Raw genomic sequence first — 21,828 nt, 5'->3', positions numbered from 1 at the left:
AACCACATGCAAATGTTGTGGGGGGGTCAAATAGGTACATCTGTTTGCAACAAGGTCGACAGGGTTGGAACCCAGAAACATTTGGCATAGTCTGAGACAAAGATTAACATCACTGCATTAGGCAGCGGTATAGGCAAGAAAGCCAGTTTAGTCACTTCCTGGAGACACTCTGCACCGCCAGATAGGGCTAATGTTGAGGATAAACATTTCCGGATACAGTTAAGCCACCACTTCTTCAGTGGAGGCAGTGACAAGCACAAAGCAAGAAACAGACAATCTCCGATTCCAACAGGATGCAAAGTAGGACTAGGAACACCAAGGAGACAAAGAAAGGACACAGCTTCATTGAGAAGCCAGCCGTCATGGTCATGACTGCACATGTATGGACACATTTCAAGAAGAGGCTACTTGACATTGTCATCCTTTATATGTACAGACACTTTCAAACTTTGCCCTTGTTGAAGGATGATGTAGTACTGTTAATGGCACTGGGCATTACCACTATTGACTGTGCTGGGGTTTTTGAGACAATCACTACACAGTTGGTGGGACCATGCTAACTCTGAGACTGCAGGCTCGAACAATGACTCTTTCCTGGGAGACGCAAGCATACCACAAGCTGAGAAGTCTGATCATAAGATGACTGTGATCATAAAATTAAAATCTTCTTTAAACTTTTAAAAATTGCCAATCTAGCATTACCCGAGAGTTGCTAAGGTCTATGGAAATAAACTAACTGAAATGCAGGCTACAAGATTGTAGAACAAACCATCCTGAGGAGATCATGCTGGTATAGCCATCCACATACTGCATGTTGTGAAGGCAATTTGTTGTAAATCCCTGACTGAGGGCTACGCAAGCAGGAGTGTTCTTGCCCTGAGCAGTGGCATGGGACCATAAGGCTGCCTTAGCTGAGGGCTTGATATACACAGAGGCCTTTTGTCCTGCATGTGATGAAGTGGCTGTTTACTTAGAGTGTGGCTTCTTCCGATTGTCCTCCTCAAGCAATGAATATGGGGGATGGAGTCCCATAGAGCCCTCTGGCTAGAGTAAACTAGCAGCCAATGCATGTTTACTCCCTGACTGATGTATGTCATCTAAGAAGGGAGACAGTGTGGGGCGGGTTTACCACTCTCAGGGGGAGTGGAAGGTCCAGCTAGGTGTAAGCCCCAATTGCAATGAGATACAAAAGGTGCCCGGCTGTTCCTATTCCAGGTGGACGTTTGGTGTTGGTGACACCCGTGCGTAGTGATAAAACGCTTGGGTATCCAATTTGTTGTATATAATGGCCTCACACACCCTTGCAGGTGTCATGCTTCATCATCGGCAATGCTCCTCGTTGGGTCGGCGGTGCAATACCCAACGGGCAACACCTCAAAGAGGGGCTCTTTGGCGGAGATCTTTTTCCAACTGCCGTATTGGTGAAGTGCGGGTGAGGGGCCAGTACTGTGGAGACGTTTATTAGAGGTTAAAATTAGGGTAAAGGGTACCAGGATCAGGTTTATTCTAGCGGTCCCTTACTCTAAGTTAAAAAGGAGATAGAGTAAACTCGACGGGAAATAATGCTCCCTAGTGCGAGTCTAGACTAGTGAATAGAAAGAAAGGTCAACATGTTTCTCACTAGGGGTCTCTTGACCAGCGATTCTTCAGGACCGTATAAAAAAGGCTAGTCTGTGCTATATCAAACTGTCTACAAGGAGCCTTTACATAGCTAAGGTGAAGCTTACAGTGTGTGTAAAGGTTCAAAGGTACCTGTGTTGTGCTGTAATTGCCTATTAATGTGGGTGTAAGCTACAACATCAGTCCCCGGCAGGTAAGTTCCGGGAAACAACCGCTAGTTTTGCAGGTTCTGTTTCTCCGTGTCTCCGAAGGTAGACCTACCCCTCTCTACCGGGTCCCTGACTGAGCAATGTGGTGGGGCCAGTCACCCAGTCATTTCTCAAAGGGACATGCCGGCAGAAGGAATATGCTACTTACCAGTATGCATCTGTTCTTGGCATAGAGGGCTGCAGAGTGGTACATTATGAATAGATCGCCATCTGGTGTTGGGCTTGGATGATTGCACTTTGTTTTTCTCTTGGAGAGTCTTTTGTATCTTGGTGACTCCTCCTTTGGTTGGTAGTGCGCATCGGCATCGGCTCCATCCTTAGATTGTTTTACCATAGTAGGGTTAGATGGAGTAATATGATAGAATACAGATAGGAATGCCCATGTAAGTGTATCTAAATAAGATAATGTTGGAACAGACACAGGTTTCCGGGGAGGCTGGGAGGGCATGTACCACTCTGCAGCCCTCTATGCCAAGAACAGATGCATACTGGTAAGTAGCATATTCCGTTCGAGGCATATGGGCTGCAGATGGTACATTATGAATAGACTATACAGCAGTTCTCTCCCTAGCGGTGGTCGCCTGTGTCTGTTGCAACTGTCTGAAATAAAGTCTTTAATACAGCTTGTCCCACTCTAGCTTGTTGTGTTGTGTGCACATCTACACAATAGTGCTTTGTGAAGGTGTGCGGTGTAACCCAGGTAGCTGCTTTGCATATGTCATCTAGTGGAATGTTTCCCAAAAATGCCATAGATGCTCCTAGTTTACGTGTAGAGTGAGCTCTAGGAGGAACAGTTAATGTCCTCTTTGCTTTTAAGTAGCATATTTGAATACATTTTACAATCCATCTGGCAATGCCCGCTTTAGAGATGGGATTGCCCTTATGTGTAGGAGAAAACGCAACAAATAGCTGTTTTGTCTTTCTGAAAGTTTGTGTTCTTTCTATATAGTACAATATTGCCCTTCTGACATCCAATGTATGTAGGGCCCTTTCCGCTACCGTTTGTGGTTTTGGAAAGAAAACCGGTAATTCCACTGACTGATTGATGTGGAATGCAGAAATTACCTTTGGTAGGAATTTTGGATTTGTTCTAAGAACCACTTTATTTTGGTGTAACTGCATGAATGGTTCTTGAATCGTAAAAGCCTTTAACTCACTTACTCTTCTAAGTGACGTGATAGCTATGAGGAAGGCCACCTTCCATGTGAGGAATTGTATTTCACACCTATGCATAGGTTCAAATGGTGGCCCCATTAGTCTGGTAAGTACTATGTTGAGATTCCAGACTGGGGAAGGTGGTCGTCTTGGTGGAATGACTCTTTTGAGTCCCTCCATGAAAGCTTTAATTGCTGGTACTTTAAACAGGGAAAGATGTTGCCTGTTTTGTAGGTACGCTGCTATAGCTGCAAGATGAACTCTGATAGAGGTGTATGCTAAGTTACATTGCTGCAAGTGTAGTAAATAGCAAATGATCTGTTTAGTGGATGCGTCCAGAGGGTTGATGTGCTTACTGTTACAGTGTATAGCAAACCTCTTCCACTTTGCTGCATAGCATGCTCTGGTGGTAGGACGTCTTGCTTGTTTAATGATTTCCATACATTCTGGTGGTAAATGTAAATATCCAAACTCTATGACCTCAGGAGCCAGATCGCTAGGTTCAATTGTTTGGGATCTGGGTGCATTATTTCTCCATGGTTCTGTGTAAGGTGCATGGGTAATAATTTTAGCTTTTGATGTGGCACCTGTGAGAGTTGTAGTAGCGTGGTGAACCACGGCTGTCTTGCCCACGTTGGTGCCACTAGTATCATTGTCATTGAGTGTTGCTGTAGTTTCCGAACCACTAACGGAATTAGTGGGAGAGGGGGGAAAGCGTAAGCAAATCTGTTGGACCAATTTATCCATAGTGCATTGCCCTGGGACCGTTGATGTGGGTACCTGGATGCAAAGTTTTGGCATTTTGCGTTCTGATGATTGGCAAACAGATCTATTTCTGGTTGCCGCCATCTTTGGAAGAATGGCTGCAGTATTTGGCCGTGCAGCTCCCATTCGTGTACTTGTTCTGACTGTCTGCTTAGGATGTCTGCTATCTGATTTTGAACTCCTGGTAGGTGTTCTGCTAGCAGATAGATCTTTTGAGGAATGGCCCATCTCCAAATGTCCTGTGCTAGTTTGGATAGTTGGAGAGAGTGTGTCCCCCCCTGTTTTTTAATATAATACATCGCAGTCATGTTGTCTGTTCTGATCAGGACTGCCTTGTTCGTTATTTGCATTTGGAAAGCTTTTAGTGCTAGAAATACCGCTAAGAGTTCCAAGTAGTTGATGTGCAGTTTCTTTTGCTGCACACTCCACTTCCCCTGCACTGTGTATTTGTCCATATGCGCTCCCCATCCGGAGAGCGATGCGTCCGCTGTTATTATCACTCGTGGAATCGGTTCTAGGAACGACCGTCCTTTGGAAATGTTTGTTGTGTTCCACCACTTCAGAGAGCGATGCGTACGGTCGTCCACCAACACCAGATCTGTAATCTGACCTTGAGCCTGATTCCACTGTGTCGCTAGACACTCCTGTAGTGGACGCATTTGTAGTCTGGCATGTGGTATTAGCAGTATGCAGGAGGACATCATGCCTAACAGTTGCATAAACACTTGTGCTGGTAGTGAGTGTTGTGGTTGAAATCTTTGTATTAACCCGACCATTGTCTGTATCCTGATCGGATTGGGGTATGCTATTGCTCTTTTTGTGTCTATAGTAGCCCCCAGGTATTGCTGAATCTTGTTTGGTTGCAGGTGTAATTTTTTGTAGTTCACCGTAAACCCAAGGTGGTGCAGCAATTGCATTGTCTTCTGTGTGTTGTGAAGACATTCTTCTTGTGATTTGGCCTTTATTAACCAATCGTCCAAGCAGGGGAAGACATGTATTTGTTGTCTTCTTAGGTGTGCTGCCACCACAGCTAGGCATTTTGTGAACACTCTTGGTGCTGTTGTGACCCCGAACGGAAGGACTTTGAATTGATAATGTTGTCCTTCCACTACAAACCTTAGGTATTTCCCGTGGGCTTTGTGAATTGGGATATGAAAGTAAGCGTCTTTTAGATCCAGTGTAGAAAGAAAGTCCCCTTTCCTCAGTAAAGGGAGTACTTGTTGGAGCGTGACCATGTGGAAATGTTCCAAATTTATGTATGCATTGAGAGGTCTTAGGTCTAAGATTGGTCTTAGAGACCCATCTTTTTTGGGGATTAGGAAGTATAGAGAGTATACTCCTGTCCCTTGTTGATGTTTTGGAACCTTCTCTATTGCATTCTTTTGTAGCAGTGATAGTACTTCTTCCTTTAACAATGTCAGATGATCTTGACTCATTGGACGCTGTTTGGGGGGATGTTTGGTGGGGTAGCTGTGAGTTCTAGGCAATAACCATGTTGGATAATTTGTCTCACCCACTTGTCTGATGTGATGTTTTCCCAGACAGATAGGAACTGTGATAGACGTCCCCCGACCGGTGTTATGTGATCTGGGGGAAGTTCTATTAAGTCACTGTTTTGGGGTTGAGGCGTTGCGGTTGTTATTATTTCCACGGCCTCTACCCTTGTTGTTGTTACCCCTGTAACTACCTCTTGAATTACCTTTGGGTGATGTAGGTGTGAAAGAGGTGGATTGTTGATTTGTTCCTGTATTTTTTGAGCCTCCTCTATAGGTGGATCTACGAAAGGAACCTCTTTGTGTTGGCTGTTGCAATGCTCCCATTGACTTAGCCGTTTCTTAATCTTTTTTCATTTTTTCTAAGGTCTTGTCTGTGCTTGAGCCAAAAAGTGTATTTTGGTCAAAGGGTTGGTTCAATAAGGATGTTTGTACTTCCTGTTTGAATCCTGAGATTCTAAGCCATGCATGTCTCCTTACATTGACACTGGTGTTGATGGATCTTGCTGCCGTGTCTGCTGCGTCTAGGGCGCACTTAATGGAAGTATTAGTTATTATGTTTCCTTCCTGTATTAACTGATCTGCCCTTTTTTGATGTTCTTTGGGGAGATGTGTGATGAGTTTTTCTAATTCATCATAATGTGCCCTGTCATAACGTGCAAGTAGTGCCTGTGTATTGGCTATACGCCAGCTATTTGCCGCTTGTGATGCTACTCTTGCCTGATGCATCTATTAATTTTGACTCTTTATCAGGTGGAGGAGCCTCTCCTGTAGATAATGAGTTCGCTCTTTTACGAGCGTTTGAAACTACAAGCGAGTCCAGAGGTACTTGCCCTTTGATAAATATTGGATCCTTTGGAGCCGCCTTATATTTTTTATCAATTCTTGGGTTTAACACCCTAGCCCTCACTGGGTCTTTGAATATTTCTTCTGTGTGACTGAGAAGACCCTTCAGCATAGGTAGAGTACCTGATGTTCTTTGTGCATTAGGTAGCGTCTCTAATAGGAAGTCCTCTATTTGAGGTTCTGTATGTATATCTACCTTATGATATTTTGCTGCTCTATTCATGAGCTGTACAAACCCTGTGTTATCATCAGGTGGTGAAGGCTTTGAGGGATATAACTGTGGGTCGTTGTCATCATCTGACTCTACGTTATAATTTTCCCATGGGTCATCCTCATCTGGGATAGTTTCATCATCCCCTTGAGGTTCTCCCTCCCCTGGATCACTGTCTACATCAGACTGAGGTGTAGATGGTCTTGGTGTAGAAGGTGCAGGAATATTTGGCATAGTGTGAGGAATAGGAGAAGAGGGTGTGACTTTGGGTCGAGGAGAAGTAGGAGGAGTTGTATTTGTCCCCAGTGTTCTCTTTTTTGAAGGAAGAGATTTGTCTTCTATCTGTTCATTCTTCCTCTTCTTCGTCACTACTTTGCCAGTTTGCGGATCAATAAACAAAATCTTTTGTTTGGGATCTGTTTGCTGCTCCTGTATCGGTACCGAAGGCCTTGGTTCCGAAAGGTGCCTTTTTTTTTTGATCGTCAATGTTCGGTGTTTTCGGCACCGAGTGTTTACTCGATTCCGACTTTCTCGGTGTCGAGTGAGTCTTCGACGTCGAATCATGTTTCTGTTTCGACATGGAATGTTTCGATGCCGAGCTTTCCTTTGCATGGATCTTCGGCGTCGAAGTCGATGTCGACCTCTTCTCGGATCCGACATGGTGGGAGACCGAGTGTTTCGGTTTCCGTTTCGGTTTCGGAAACTTTTTTCTGCGGTTTGACCGGGCTCGAAGGCGAGGTCGTTACCACACGGGGTCGGTTTTTTGGTAAGGGGACGTCGTCACTCACGGTTTGTTGCACGTCGAGTTCTTCGACATCCGACTCGTCCCCTTCCGACCCCGACTGATCCTCATGATCCTCTTCTTCCTCAAGTTGCTCGTCTCCGAACGGCTCCGGGATCGCCTCCGACTGCATTCTGGAAACCTCGTGTCTTCGAGCTCGACGATTTCTAATCGTCGACTTGGAGGAGAATGCTGCGCAGGCTTCGCAGTCCTGGATTCGTGTTCAGGCGATAGGCAGAGGTTGCACACCTCGTGTAGGTCCTTGTGTGGGAACTTTGCACCACACGTTGGACATTTCTTGAATGGAGTCCTTTCCATGGACTCCGGGCTTGACTGCGTCGAGAAAGGCCTTCGTTCGTCGACGTAGATCAAAGTTTTTTCTTCGATGTTGAAGTCGAAACGCGCCGGAATGGAAATGAAACGCGTTCGATAACAATACCGTCGAATTGGAAAGGGAATACGCGCTGATAAGTCACTTCTTTTCGAAGTCGATCTGGAGCGTCTCAATCCTCATCCGAACCCGATGGCGGAAAAAAACAATCTGAGGATGGAGCCGATGCCCATGCGCACTACCAACCAAAGGAGGAGTCACCAAGATACAAAAGACTCTCCAAGAGAAAAACAAAGTGCAATCATCCGAGCCCAACACCAGATGGCGATCTATTCATAATGTACCATCTGCAGCCCATATGCCTCGAACATTCATTTTACCCTATGACTGCTGAAACAAACTTCATCACAAAACTGTTACATATGAGATCAATAATGTAACAAAACTGGATCTGCTGATATTTAATGCTGAGCATATTCAGGCCTGATGGCATAAACAGAGGGTAGAATCTCCTGTGCTGTTTTGGAAACTGGAGTCTCAAATTATACATTCTTCCAAGAAGGGGCAAGGAATGGGCAGCTCCAAATTGAACATAAAAGTGTACTATTGCAACCCGACATCTCACGCAATCTGGCCCAGGGCTACTCGGAAAGTACCACAATCTTCCAAAGGTCAGACAGATTCTGCATAGATTTTTAAGTATTTCAGGCTAAGCCCGTTTTGTCATTTTCGCTTTTTTACTGTGTGAGCTTACTCTGATCCCAGTCTCGATGACCCTCTGTGGGGCATAAAGCACAAAGGATTGTCTTGGACCAATTAAGCTTCCATAATGTGCATTGGCCAAACATACATAATTAAGAGGCTTAAGGTCAATGGTTGTAAATTCACATGCTTTGCATACTCCTGCCATCTAGTGTTGGGTCCGGATGTTTGCAAGTTGTTATTCTTCAAAGAAGTCTTTCCAGTCCTTTCGGTGATAGTGCGCATGGACATCGACTTCATTGTTAGATTGTTTTCCCGCAAGAGGGTGAGAATGAAGTAAGTAAGTATATTAAAGCAATGTCCATGCATAAATAATGAGAAGTGCAGCTGTGAGTAAAATCAGGCTGTGCAAACCAAAAAAATCAATGGACATTTATACACTTTGTATGTGAATACAGTTTTTCCCACTCTAGTAAGACCTGTACTTGAGATCTAGTAGATGTGACAATTGATGTTAATCTGTAATACAGAAACATTTCATAAACTCCAAGCTAATCCAAAGGTCTGTCATGACTAGTCACCAGGTTCACCCCTTTTCACATTTTCCAATGTTAATAAGAAGACATAATACTGCTTATAGATCTTCGTATAGTCCTTGTCTCTGGAACTCATGTAAGTGTGCCACAAGACATCTAGCAGTTCTAAGAAAAAGACACCATCAGCTCTCAGAAAGAAGATAAGTAGAAACCATAAACTAAAACAAAAAGATAAAGCTAGGCAGTCTGAATTAAATATATCTTTACAAAAAAACACAAGAATTATACCTCATTTTACAAAATCCGAAAGACTTAACTGGAGCGCCCTCTGAGAGATATTCTAAACTGAAGAGATCAAAACCCTCTTTCTATACTGAAATAAAAATAAAGCTGACGACTAAGGGCCGCATTACGTTGTCAGTCCAAAAGCATTCCGACCGACTCCATGTCAGAATCTTTTCTGACTGCCTCTGGTTCGGGCATCCAACTGACCGATTAAGTTTTTTCAGAACAACATTCGGTCGGACTCCCATTGACTTCAATGGGAACCTGTGTTCTAATCGACAACACAGGCTACCATTGAAGAAAGGGTTGGTTGCGGAAATCCCAGCAACCTGTGGCGGGAACCCCAGGGTGCCTGCCACACTGGGCATGGTTGCAAAGAGGGGTCACATGGGTAACCCAATGGGCCCCAACTGGAGACCTCCGGGTTAAGGGGGGGGGCCTGCTATGGGCCCCAAAAGTCAGTTTCCGACAGCCGATCCGTGTCGGACAAACCAAGTCGGAAAGGCTGTCTGAATCTGGCATCCTAATACATCGGTCAGAAACGCGGTCCATAGACCTGTACGATTCTGCTCCGACCGACTCGGTTTCTCCAAATGCCGATCGGAACCGAGTCAGAAAGACCGAATGGTTAAATTGCATCGTAATCGGTCAGAAATGTTTCCAAGTCGGTCGGAAACATGGGTTCCGACACTGTTTCGGACAAACCAAATACCGTTTGGAGCCTTTCCGACCAACATTGTAATGCCGCCCTATGTTCTACATGTTGATATATTCTTGAAGGGCAAAATAACAAAAACTTTTACATTTCAATATTTCTAAAATCTAATGAAACCAGTTCCCTAGCCAATAGATATTAATTTACAGGATCTAAAATCTGGAGATTTTGTAACAAGCAAGAATAAAACAGAAGTAATAAAAGTAGTATTTCTTTCACAAATATTTGTTTTTTAAAAAGCGACTCAATAGCAGAATATCTAGTAAATGAAATTGGTGTGGTTATAATGTCTGGTAACCACAACCGGCCCGACTCTGAATTCTTCTTACAATATTTTTACTATGCAAATTCCAGTACAATGCATTGTAGGAAAAGGTGCCTCGCAGGTTCTTAAAGGCACATGGCTCCTGTTCAATGTACGCCTAACATCTCACATTTAGTTAAATTGGACATTCATGAGAAAATGTGACCTGTTTGCCTCCCATTCTGCAGATCTGCATATGAAATCATGGACAAAGGCATTTTATGATGCTGTTTCTATGGAAAAAAATTATTCAAATCTTGTTCTGGGCTCTGCATATACAGCAGGGAATTATTAAAGCGTTTATGACCATCAGTAAATATCTTACAATGTAGAATTCATTGAGTCACACATACACCATGTATATGTCTAACTGGATGAAATATGTTGCCCTTGGGGTTAGAGGCATCTGTATTACACACACAGGATACTTGGCAAAACACTGATGGATCATAACCCACTTCTACATTTTAAGTGGGGTACATGAAGGATTGCAATGCATTCCTGGAGGCACCAGCTGGTGGCGCTGGATGATCTGGTCTTCAAGTTAAAGATTTGGGAAGAAATGGGTCACAATTTTCAGCAAAATGGCAGACTGCCTTACACACACAGATCAAACGGACTGCATTTAAAGTGGAGATGTGGAAGGGTGGCTTCAGGAAAATGTACAGTAGAAGAAAGTCTCCACAGTCGTAAGTTCAAAATTAAAAAATACGAATGTGCGGCAAAGAGCAAAAAGCTCCTCCAAACCCAGATATTTGTGATTCATTTACCTAGAACTCCACCTGGGTGGATTCCAATATTATAATTTTGTGACTACTCAGACTAAAATGTATACATGCACGTAGGAATAAATCAGACATTTCAACAACATTATACAAAGCTCTATGCTCTGTAGGAGTAAATGAGCATGTGGTGATTATCGCATTACCTGAGAGTATATCCTAATGTGGTCTACCCAGATGGAAGATCTAGAAGAGCTAATAACATTGTTGACTTTGCAGTGGGAAAGATACGTGGGCAGATAGTTTGGCAGTGGCAATTTTATGAGGCCTATAGCAAAACAGTGTCACCAAATTAGTAGACTTATTTGAGGGAGTCACTCAGAAAAGGGCTTTATCGTGCTCCATGAAAGAAACTAAAATTCCCTCACCCCACACCTGGTCAAGTCACACAATATAAAACAGTGTTTAGGGCACTACTGATGTAGACACCAACTAAAATGGTACTCTGTAAAGTCTTAGCAACCAGTCTCTTTAAGGTGTTACAAACACTGGTTCAACTAAATCAAAATGGGATTTTTCCTGGTCGAAACACATTGTCCAACATTAGGAGCCTGTACCATGTACTTGAACTGATATGTGCATCAGTCGCTGACCCTGTGGTCCATGGGGTAGATCTAGAAAAGCTTTAAACACTGACTGCTGAGGGTATTCCTTTGTAGAACTGTGGAGGGTGGCAGTTGGTGAGAAGATGATGAGGTAATTACAGTAATATTTGTATTCCCACCATGTAAAGTCTGACAGGCAAAGTGATATCTGACTCACTTGACATAGAGGAAACAGCCAGGGGGTCCCATTGTCCCATTCATTTTCATGGTGTTCGTGGAGAAGTGTGGCTCAATCGTTAGAGCGGGCAGACCTCGATGCAGAGCTCTGGCCAGGGACCAGGGTTCGATTCCTGCCCCGGCGGGTCTCGGGCTCATTAAATCCCCTGACCGGGTATTCTCGCCTCAGTGCCTATTCTGATCATGGGTCCCACGCTGCAACTCTGGGCAATAGCTTGCTTAGTCTCCACAACGTGAGGGATGCCTGGTCTGCACCATGGGGGTGCAGACCATGGGTGCCCAGGAGTGGACACTTCACAGGGAACACCAGGAAGGGTTCCCTTGCGGTATTCGTACAAGCGCCGGGAAACCCACAGCGGGTAGTAAAAAAAAAAAAAGAATCCCAAGCTATCATTTTACAAGCAATGTGGTTTAAACGTTCCTAATTAGGAGTTTTATGACTTATCACTGGAACTGCAATGGGTCACCAGGTTATTTGCAGAATGACGCTAGATGAGGTGTTTTGGGAGGTGATACAACTACAACTGTTCGAGAACATAACCATGATGATGGCTTTAAAACTAACACAACAGGGGCTCAGCACCAAGATACCTGTAGGGTTACAGAGCGCTTTACAAGTACTGATAACATTAACATTAACATGATAAATGCTGAAGGTGATCAGGTGCTGTTGGGCCAGGTGTCTATGAAAGATGCAGGACAAATGCACTTATATCCCCAGGCTGCCAGTTAAGGTGTTTACAACAATATGGGTTTAGGGTTCATAATAGTAGGACCACTATAATATCTGCACAATATGAGACCTGTCCATAATTAATCCTGCTGCAGGAGCTGAAGAGCAGCTGTTAAAGTAGCTAGATCTATTGGAAAGTATTGCTCGAAACAACAGGTCTGGAATGACGCAGTAAATCAAACTAAAGATCCCAGTTTGTAAATGCGGGCCAAAGAAGAGAGCCCGTTGAGGCATGGCCAACAACTAGTTGAAGCTCACAAAGTAAGGTAGAAACACTGCAGAATGCTGAAGCCTGGCACAGCCTACCTGTGAGGATTTGATCCAAGGCAGTGGGTACAAACAGACTTGCTAAAATGGGTGTAGGTCTGAGCGGTGGGCTGAAGAGTAGGAGGTAAAACCTAACATGGAAGACACCCAGGGCAGGTGCCCCACTGCAGACTCCGCAGGCCCCCCTCCTGAATCATTCGGATGGTATCGCTGAGGCATCCTGAAGCAACCAGAGCACTCAAGATTTACAGGAAAGCAGGGATGCAAAACAATCTCACCTGGCCGCTGCACATATAATATCCTTATAGCAGCAATGGGCATAATCACTCCAAGTCTAATGCAAGCCCTACGAGGGTCAACAGGAAAGGAAACAGGCAGAAACGCTGGGAGAATGCAGCTGCCTAGGAAGAGTGATTCTCAAAGACGGAGGAGGCCTCCAGGCACATAAAGAGGTGGGAGACCCACCTCAGACTGGGCCGATATATGAGTGGTACTATCCCACTAATAGCCCACGTACAATATTGCACTCTCTCACAGCTAGAGCGAACTCCGCATACAAAAGAAATATAAAACCGGGAAACCACACATCCAGAGAAAGATGGACAAATTTCCAAGACCATACATCAATGGGGGAAGTGGTCTTTAAGAAAGGCTGCAAAAGTGAAACAGTAGATCCGCTTGCCACAGGCGCAAATCTATCAGCAACACAAAAGCTGCACTAGATAACAAAATCGGAGAAGTGGGGGTGGATGACTATGACAAGACCTGAGAAATTCTGTGGATCAGGTCACGGAGGTGGAATCGTGCAACGAGAGCAATAAGATATGAAAGACAGCTCAATACGAGTGTCTAATGTTGTTATGTTATGTTAATTTTTATGGTGTACTAATCCCCCGAGAGGGTATCAAGGCGCATGGGCAGGTCTGTAGGTGTGTGGTCGCCAGGTGCTTATGCGAAGAGCTAGCTCTTCAGCCTCCTTGCAGAACTCAAGAAGTGAGGAGGAGGCTCTGATAAGTTGAGGGAAGTTGTTGCATGTTTTGGGTCCGAAGTAGGAGAATGAGCGACCTCCAGTTTTGCTTTTGGGGATGAGGGGAGTGTGTGAGAGTGAGGCAGATCGTAGGTGTTTGGTAAGTTGGTGAAAGTGTAGGCAGCTATTCAGGTATTCTGGTCTTGGGTTGTTTAGGCCTTTGTATGTGAGCATGAGAAGTTTGAATTTGCTGTGCTTGTGAATACGAAGCTAATGAAACTTCCTGTGGTGAGGTGATGTTGCTCCGGCATGGGAGATCAAGTATGAGTCTTGCTGTAGTGTTTTGGATGGGCTGGAGTTTGTATAGGACTTGTACGGAGGTTACGGTACACAGAGAATTGCCATAGTCCAGCCTGCTGGGGATGAGTGCTTGTGTGACAGTCTGGCTGGTGTTCTGAGGAAACCATATGAATATCTTTTGTAGCATGTGTAAAATAATCTCTGAATTTCTTGCATGGTCTTTGGGTGTGGGTGTTGGTCCTTGCCCCAACAGCCACCAGGTGAAGTCCCATGTGGAGGTCTTGTTGCCAAAGACAAGTACTTCGTTTTGTAAGAACTGAGTTTCAGGCAGTTGGTTTGAATCCAGTCTGCTACCATGGTCATGTAGTTGGTGATGTTGATTCTGGCGGTGGTGGTTTTGTCCATCAGGGAGAGGATAAGTTGGGTGTCACCAACGTAGTCACCAACGTAGGAGATGGCGGTGATATTTTGTGATCAGTTGATGTTGGTGAGCTGTGTCATGTATATGTTGTAAAGGGTGGGGCTGAGGAACAAACCCTGTGGGACTCCACATATCAACCTATTGGTCTCTGATGTGAAGGGTTGCAGCCTGACTCTCTGTTCTTTCTGTGAGGAATGAACAGATCCATATGAGAAAAGATCCTTGTATGCCAATTTCATAGAGTCTTCTGATGAGGGCGTTAAGGGGAATAGTGTTGAGGACCGGAGAGTAGTTCGAATGTCCTAAGTGGCTGCAATGAGTGCTGTTTCAATGCTGTAGTTCTTTCTGAATCCTGATTGAGTGTTGTCTAGTAGATGGTGAAGTTGGAGGTGGGATGTGAGTTGCTTGTTGATGGCCTCCTCAATTACTTTGGCTGGATAGGAGAGCAGGGACATGGGTTAGAAGTTGCTTAGTTGATTCAGGTCAGTTGTGGGCTTCTTGAGGATGGCATTCATTTCTGCAAGTTTCCATTCATCCAGGAAAGTGGCAGATGCGATGGAGGTGTTGAAGATGTGGTCAGGGTGGTGAGGATTGGTGATGCTCCCATATTCTAGATGTGGTGTTGACATGGGTCCATTGGGGCCCATGAGTGGAAGGTCTTCATCACAGCTGCTGTGTCGCGTCTGGTGAGGATTGTACATTCGGTCAGGTGGCCATCTTGGCTGGAGGTGGGGAGGTTAGTGATGAGTTTTCTGGGACTGGGTTGATGTGCAAAGTGGCTGTAGATGTTTTCGATTGATGGCCTCCTCAATCACTTTGCTGTGAAAGAAGTTGGATAGGTTGTCGCAGAGCTGGGAGTCAGTGATTTTGTTCACAGTGGCTGAGGGAAGAGGTAAAACCCTTGACAATTGAGGAGAACTCCTTGCAGGTGCTGCAGCTTTCTTTGATGCTGTCAACTAGGTCCTCTTTCTTGGTGTCTTATTTGCTGGTGATAACGTCTGAATGCAGCCTTTTAGGTAGTTGTCATGGTGTCATGGCTAGTACTCCATTTCTTTTATAGTTATTTACGGTGTAGTTTGGGATCTCGGAGGTCAGCTGGCCAGCTTGCTTTATCTACTGTGCTTCTTGAGTTTGATAGATGCGAGGGAGTCCAAGCAGTTCTTAATCCCGCATTTGAGATTGTTGAGGTCCTGGTCAACGAGTGCGCTGAGCCAGTCTGCTTCTGTGATTTTGCATCAGCTGTGGCTTGGAATGCTGAACTTGGTAGAGATGTTGACTTGAGTTGTTTGCTGATTTGGAACTGGAGGATGGAGTGGTCAGTCCATGTGAGCATTGTGGTAAAGTTGTATTTGATGCTGTTGCATGTGGTGAAGATGGGGTCCAGTATGTGAATGGGGTGTGTATTGGTTCTAAGACTAGCCGGGTGACTCCAATATTGCTCAAGCTTTCTAAAAGTGCTGTGAAGGACGTGCCATTTTGGTCTTCCAGGTGAATTTTGAGGGCACAGAGGAGATTGTACGCTCTGGAGTAGATGGTGGACAGAGCGAGAACGTCAGTGATGAGGATGGCAAAGATGAGAGCTTGAAGGGCAGGTGTTCCACGAATAGGGTGGCATTCTCTGTGTATGTTGTGCATTTGATGGACTCCTTGCAGATGATATTGAGACCTCCTCATGGCTTGTGAAGGTGATCCTGTTGAGCGATCTTGTAGCCCACTGGCACTGTGGTGGCAATATCAGGAGATGAGGGGTTGAGTCCAGTCTCTGTGACGAAGAGGATGTCGGGTGTTGTTGGTCAGCAGGTTCCATATTTCTGTTATGTGTTTGCTGAGTGATCGTGTGGTCCCTCCATCACGAAGGCAGTCTGACGTATACATAAGTTGGTTTGGTGGGTCCAGCTTTCACATCCTTTGTTCTGTCTTCCAGGGCCCTGGTTGCCACAGTGAGCGGTTAGAGTCAATGTGAAAGATTCATATGGATAACATACATTTAGAAACAAACACTATGGAAAGGAGCTATACATACTTTCTTGAGGGACACAAATAGCTTTTGAGAAAATATTATTTTCTTTGATAGGAACCCACAGGTAGAGGCCATGGAGCCTTTAGCAAAAGGCATCTTTGTTCACTCTATCCAAATACTGACGACTGCCACACTTTGCAACCACAATGATTCCACTTGGCCATTAAGCCTCATCACACAAAGTAAGATGAGGCTGAAGACAAAGCAGGTCAACTTATGGACTGGTTAAGCAGCAAGGCGAAGAAGATGGGTGTTGGGATATCATTAACAAGAAGGGATTGATCAGAAAATCGCAGAGATCACTGCTGTCTACTGTATAAACCTGTACACGGGGAGAATAACACAGGGAGAGGACGAAATGGTGGCCCTTTTAGGAAAGATTTGTATACCTAAGTTGAAAGAAAATGATGTGGCAACACAAGAGAAATAAATATTTCTTGAGGAAACGACAAATGTCAGAACCTTACTACAAAGTAGGTAAGTCCCTGAGTCAAATAACCTATCGGGTTACTTTTTCAAACGTGTGCATCCGAGCTGGGACCACATCTGTTAAGTAGGCCTGGTAACAAATCAGAAGAGTTCCCAGCACCCTTTTGCTTGGAGGTATAACTAGTTTTGTATGACTGGACTTAGGGAAGAATCAAATTTAATACTGTGGTGTTTTGACATGTTATAAATTACATGTTTGCTTGAGAAGAGGAAAACTAAATGAAAACATTTAAAATCTAAATAATGGCATGGAAGGACATTTTAATGTATTAACTAGCTAAAATTCAACGATCTAATGAGAAAAGAAAGCATGACTGTTAAAGCCATTTTCTCTAGCTGGATGGGGATGAATATTAAACACTGACCTTTTAATTTCTTCTTCCAATTCTTTGTTTTTCTCTTCCAGCTTCTGCTTAGCTTGTTTCACAGCAAGTAACTCTCCTTGCAGCACATCCTTCTCACATGTTAGATCGTCCATCTTCGCTATCAAGTCATTCTTTACCACATTCAGGGCATTTCTTTATAAAAACAAACATGTTTTGTTATTTAAATATATACATGTAAATGCCTGTGTGTGCACATATGTCAGAATGTCTCTTTAGTCTATAGATACAGTTTGTAAAGGTTAGTGGCAACCCCTACAAAGAGTTTCTTATGACTAAATACTTTAACTAAAAATATTTTTTCACATCTCTGGAAAGACATACTAGTCAATGGTGGAATGAATGATGTACTTGTCAATGTAAGACACAATCTTGGTGTACACAGTCACATTTTCTTTACAGAATCATACTCACACAGAGGAATCATACAGCACTGTACAATAAACTTTTGCATCACTTCAAATACATTTACCATACAAGGTTTTCCTGAAAAACAACAACGTTAGTGGAAGCAGGAAAATTGGGTAGGCAATAACAGGATCACTGGTTACATATTGACGAAAATGCATGCACTTTACACACAGCCGATTTTACTCATTACCACATATCACAATATCTTGCCAGTTTTCAAGGCTCTATGAAGGTTTTTATGGTAAGTAAACTTACTACCAACTAAAATAGTAATTATGTCACATTAACAACAGTAAAACAGTTCCTTCTTCACAGAAGCCACTGTTACAGCATGCACAATCTTAACTTCTCTCCAAGAAGAGAATAACAGTGCTTAGATTTACACAAAATTGGAATACAACAATACAAAGTCTGTATAACAACACCAGTTAACTGTCAGTCCGGCTTTGCTAATCTCTGCAGGAGTTACCACTATCAGATATGTGGGTTTGAAAGCCAGAAATCAAATCAATCAGCAGAGATTGGAATGAATTGAAAGGAAAGGGCCCAGTTACTTATTAAGTTGAAGTCTATATGACTTGAGAAACAAGCACTGGCGTTGCCAATAGGTCTCGCAGTAGGAAAGTTTGAGCTATTGGTTTTCTAAATGACATTTTATTTTTTTGTTTTGTGATTTACAATCCCCATACTTTTAACTTTTCGCATTAGGAAGGTTTGAGCGATTCGTATTGTATTGTATTGTATTGTATTGTAAATTACACTTTTTTAATTTATGTGTTGGTTTTGAAAAGAGCAAAATTAATAGCTTTGTCAGTTACAATGTCAATAGTTTTAACTTTTCGCAAATGTGGCACCTATTGTATTGTATTGTATTGTATTGTAAATGACACTGTAAATGACACTTTTTTAATTTATGTGTTGGTTTAGAAAATAGCAAAATTAATAGCTTTGTCAGTTACAATGTCAACAGTTTTAACTTTCGCAAATGTGACACCTATAGCATTTGTAATGCAATGTGTGTTGTATTTACGTGACTTAGATGTATTGATATTACAAATAACAATGGCTTTTAATTTTGTAAATAATTAATACTTAAGTAAAAGTTATTGTAATTTATAATGGCAATAGCTTAAACGTTTGTAAATACATGTTGTGAAGATTATGTTCAGTGTATTTTATTGTGACGAAAATCCAAGAACATTGCATTTGCACCTACACACACATATGTGTTGTAGCACTGAGTGGTGTGAGGGTGTGAGGGTGTGAGGGTGAGGGTGAGTGGGTGTGTGAGTGTGTGAGGGTGAGTGAGGGGGTGTGAGGGTGAGAGTGTGTGAGGGTGAGGATGTGAGGGTGAGTGAGGCTGCATGTATCATAAAAACTAACTATAATGTGTAAAATTACCAGCACCAAACTATATAATTGGAACATGTCTTAAAACGGACTAAATGGCTGTTACCAGTGCAACCATGCAGCCATGCATGCAACCAAGCACCCTTGTTTACATAATTTGAGTGGTCGCAGCTCTGCCCCCTTATGGCTTATGGTAGCATTTAAAGTACATTTTAATGAATTACATAAAAGACGTCATGATGGTTTCCTGTCACAGGAAACCATCCCACTTTTTGTTTTATAATTTTTATAAAATGATTGCATATGTGATAATGAACTTATCTTTTTATCAAATGTTATCATTATGTCAATGATTTCACTCATGACGTCTTTTATGTAATTCATTAAAATGTACTTTAAATGCTAATACAGTTGTGGATCATTAAATGTGTTTTGTTTGCCATCTAATTTGTGCCAGTAGTCATACTGTTTGCCTGGGTGCGTTTCTTTACATACATTATTTACCCTGACCCAGGAACCTTATCCATATCAGGGGGTCCTTGTTTTTTTGCACACTACTGATAGTTTCAACAGGGTTGTGAACAAGGGTTGTCGAGCCCATGTGGGAGCAACTAGGATCATTGTGTATGAGTGTTGCATGACTTCTGAAGCACTATTAGAATGAGCGGTAGAGGTGGAAAAGCGTAAGCAAATATCCCTGACCAATTGATCCATAATGCGTTGCCTTTGGACAATGGGTGTGGACACCTGGAAGTGAAGTTTGGGCATTTTGCGTTGAGGTGTGTGGCGAACAGATCTTTTTCTGGGTAGCCCCACATTTGAAAAAATGGGTGAAGAACTGGAGTCTTTGACGACTGAGCAGATCTGCAATTTGATTGTTTACTCCTGGGAGATGTTCGGCAAGGAGATATAATTTTTGAGATATGGCCCATCTCCATATGCTTTGAGCTAGGTGTAAAAGCTGTAGAGAGCGTGTCCCCACCCACCTGTTTTTGTATGTAGTACATTGCTGTCATGTTGTCTGTACGAACTAGGACTGCTTTGCCTACTAGATGTATCTGAAAGGCTTTCAATGCTAGAAAAATTGCTAGCAGCTCCAGATGGTTTAGGTGGAGTTGTTTTTGATGTAGAGTCCACATGCCCTGAATGGTATGTTTTTGAAGATGAGCTCCCCAACCAGTGAGGAATGAGTCTGCTGTGAGCACCATCTGTGGAACCGGGTCAATGAATAGCCGCCCTTTGGAAAGGTTTTGTGTATTCCACCACTGCAGAGAGCGATGGGTACGGCCGTCCACCAACACCAGATCGGTTAACTGACCTTGAGCCTGGTTCCACTGGCTTGCTAAGCATTTCTGTAGGGGACGCATTTGGAGACTTTCGTAAGGAGCAATTAGAATGCAAGACACCATCATTCCGATCACCTGCATAAACACTCGGGCTGGTAGTGAGTGCTGCAGTTGAAATTGTGATATTAGGGTTTGCATGTTGCGTTTTCTGACTGGGTTGGAGTACGCTAGAGCTTTGCAAGTGTCTATTGTGCTCCTTGATACGTTTGCGTGTTGGAGGGTTGAAGATGAGACTTGGTGAGGTTGACAGTGAATCCCAGGTCGGGAAGCTGCTGAACTGTTTTGTGAGTGTGGTGTATGCAGCTGTGTTGCAACTTGGTTTTCATAAGCCAGTCGTCTAAGTAAGGGAAGACGTGAATGTGTTGTCTTCTTAAATGAGCTGCGACCACTGCTAGACACTTGGTACTGCAGTTATGGAGGATGGGAGGATTATGAATTGGTAATGTTGTCTGTCCACCACGAACCGGAGATATTTTCTGTGAGCTGGGTGAATGGGAATATGGAAGTAGGCATCCTTTAAATCTAGAGTGGAAAGAAAGTCACCTTGCTGAAGCAATGGGAGCACCTGTTGAAGGGTGATCATGTGGAAGTTGTCTGACTGAATGTAGAGGTTTAGCTGTCTGAGGTCCAGTATGGGCCTGAGGGAGCCGTCTTTTTTTGGAATCAGAATGTATAGGGAGTACACTCCCGTCCCTTGATGACGTAATGGGACCGGTTCTATTGCATGTTTGTGTAACAGAGAGAGGATCTCTTGTTTTAAAAGGGTGAGATGTTCTGGTGACATTGCATGCTCTCTCGGAAGGATTGATGCTGGAGTGCTGGTAAGTTAAAGGCAATACCAAACTGGATAATTTATATTACCCACTTGTCTGAGGTGATTGAATTCCAGACAGGTAGGAACTGTTAGAGACGTACCCCGACAGGAGTGGAATGATCAGAGGGTAGTGGATGGAAGTCACTGTTTATTGGCAGGGGAAGTGCGGGTCAAGTTACCTCTACCTCTTCTCTTATTATTTAATCTGCAACCTCCTTGAAAATAGCCTCTGGAGGAGTTAGATTGGTTGTTCCCTTTGCTAGAGGAGGATGGATTTTCTGACAGTGTATTTGAGCCACCCCTGTAAAAGGGACGACGAAAGAAACTGCTAGAAGGTAATTGTAGGGCTTCCACAGATTTTGCAGTTTCGGTGTCTTTCTTCATTTTTTCTAATGAAGTATCTACTGTTGGCCCGAAAAGATGCTCTTTATCAAAGGGCTGATTAAGAATGGAGGATTGTACCTCCTGCTTGAATCCAGAGATAAGAAGCCAAGTGTGTCTCCGCACAGTATGCTAGTGTTGATAGCACGAGAAGCTGTGTAACGCTGCATCTAGGGCACGTTTTATGGAAGTGTTGGTGAAGAGCTTCCCTTCCTGAATGAGGTCGATAGCTTTAGTTTTATACTCCTCTGGCAAATGATGCATGTGGTTTTCCAACTCATCATAGTGGCCCCTGTCATAGCGTGCTAACAGAGCCCCAGCATTGGCAATATGCCAATAATTAGCAGCTTGTGAAGCTACTCTCTTGCCAGATGCATCAATAAGTTTAGACTCCTTATCAGCGGATGAGGCATTGCCTGTAGTTTAGGA

The 21,828-nt window shown here is 43.5% G+C and overlaps 1 protein-coding gene across 4 annotated transcripts in view; it reads right to left on the bottom strand.

Annotated features, from left to right (window-relative positions):
• Nucleotides 1-21,828, bottom strand: part of SPAG9 (sperm associated antigen 9) — a 1,654,314-nt gene that overhangs the window by 1,216,035 nt on the left and 416,451 nt on the right. For all 4 annotated transcript variants that reach the window (XM_086930851.1, XM_086930853.1, XM_086930852.1 and 1 more), the window contains one exon: nt 17,080-17,232. In XM_086930851.1, the coding sequence (XP_086786977.1) occupies nt 17,080-17,232 (153 nt within the window). The remainder of the gene's footprint in view (nt 1-17,079; nt 17,233-21,828) is intronic.

The sequence above is a fragment of the Lissotriton vulgaris genome, chromosome 7, assembly GCF_964263255.1.
Source record: "Lissotriton vulgaris chromosome 7, aLisVul1.2, whole genome shotgun sequence".
Lineage (NCBI taxonomy): Eukaryota > Metazoa > Chordata > Amphibia > Caudata > Salamandridae > Lissotriton > Lissotriton vulgaris.
The sequence above is the reverse complement of the archived record's forward strand: the minus strand, read 5'-3'. Positions and strand labels throughout refer to the sequence as shown.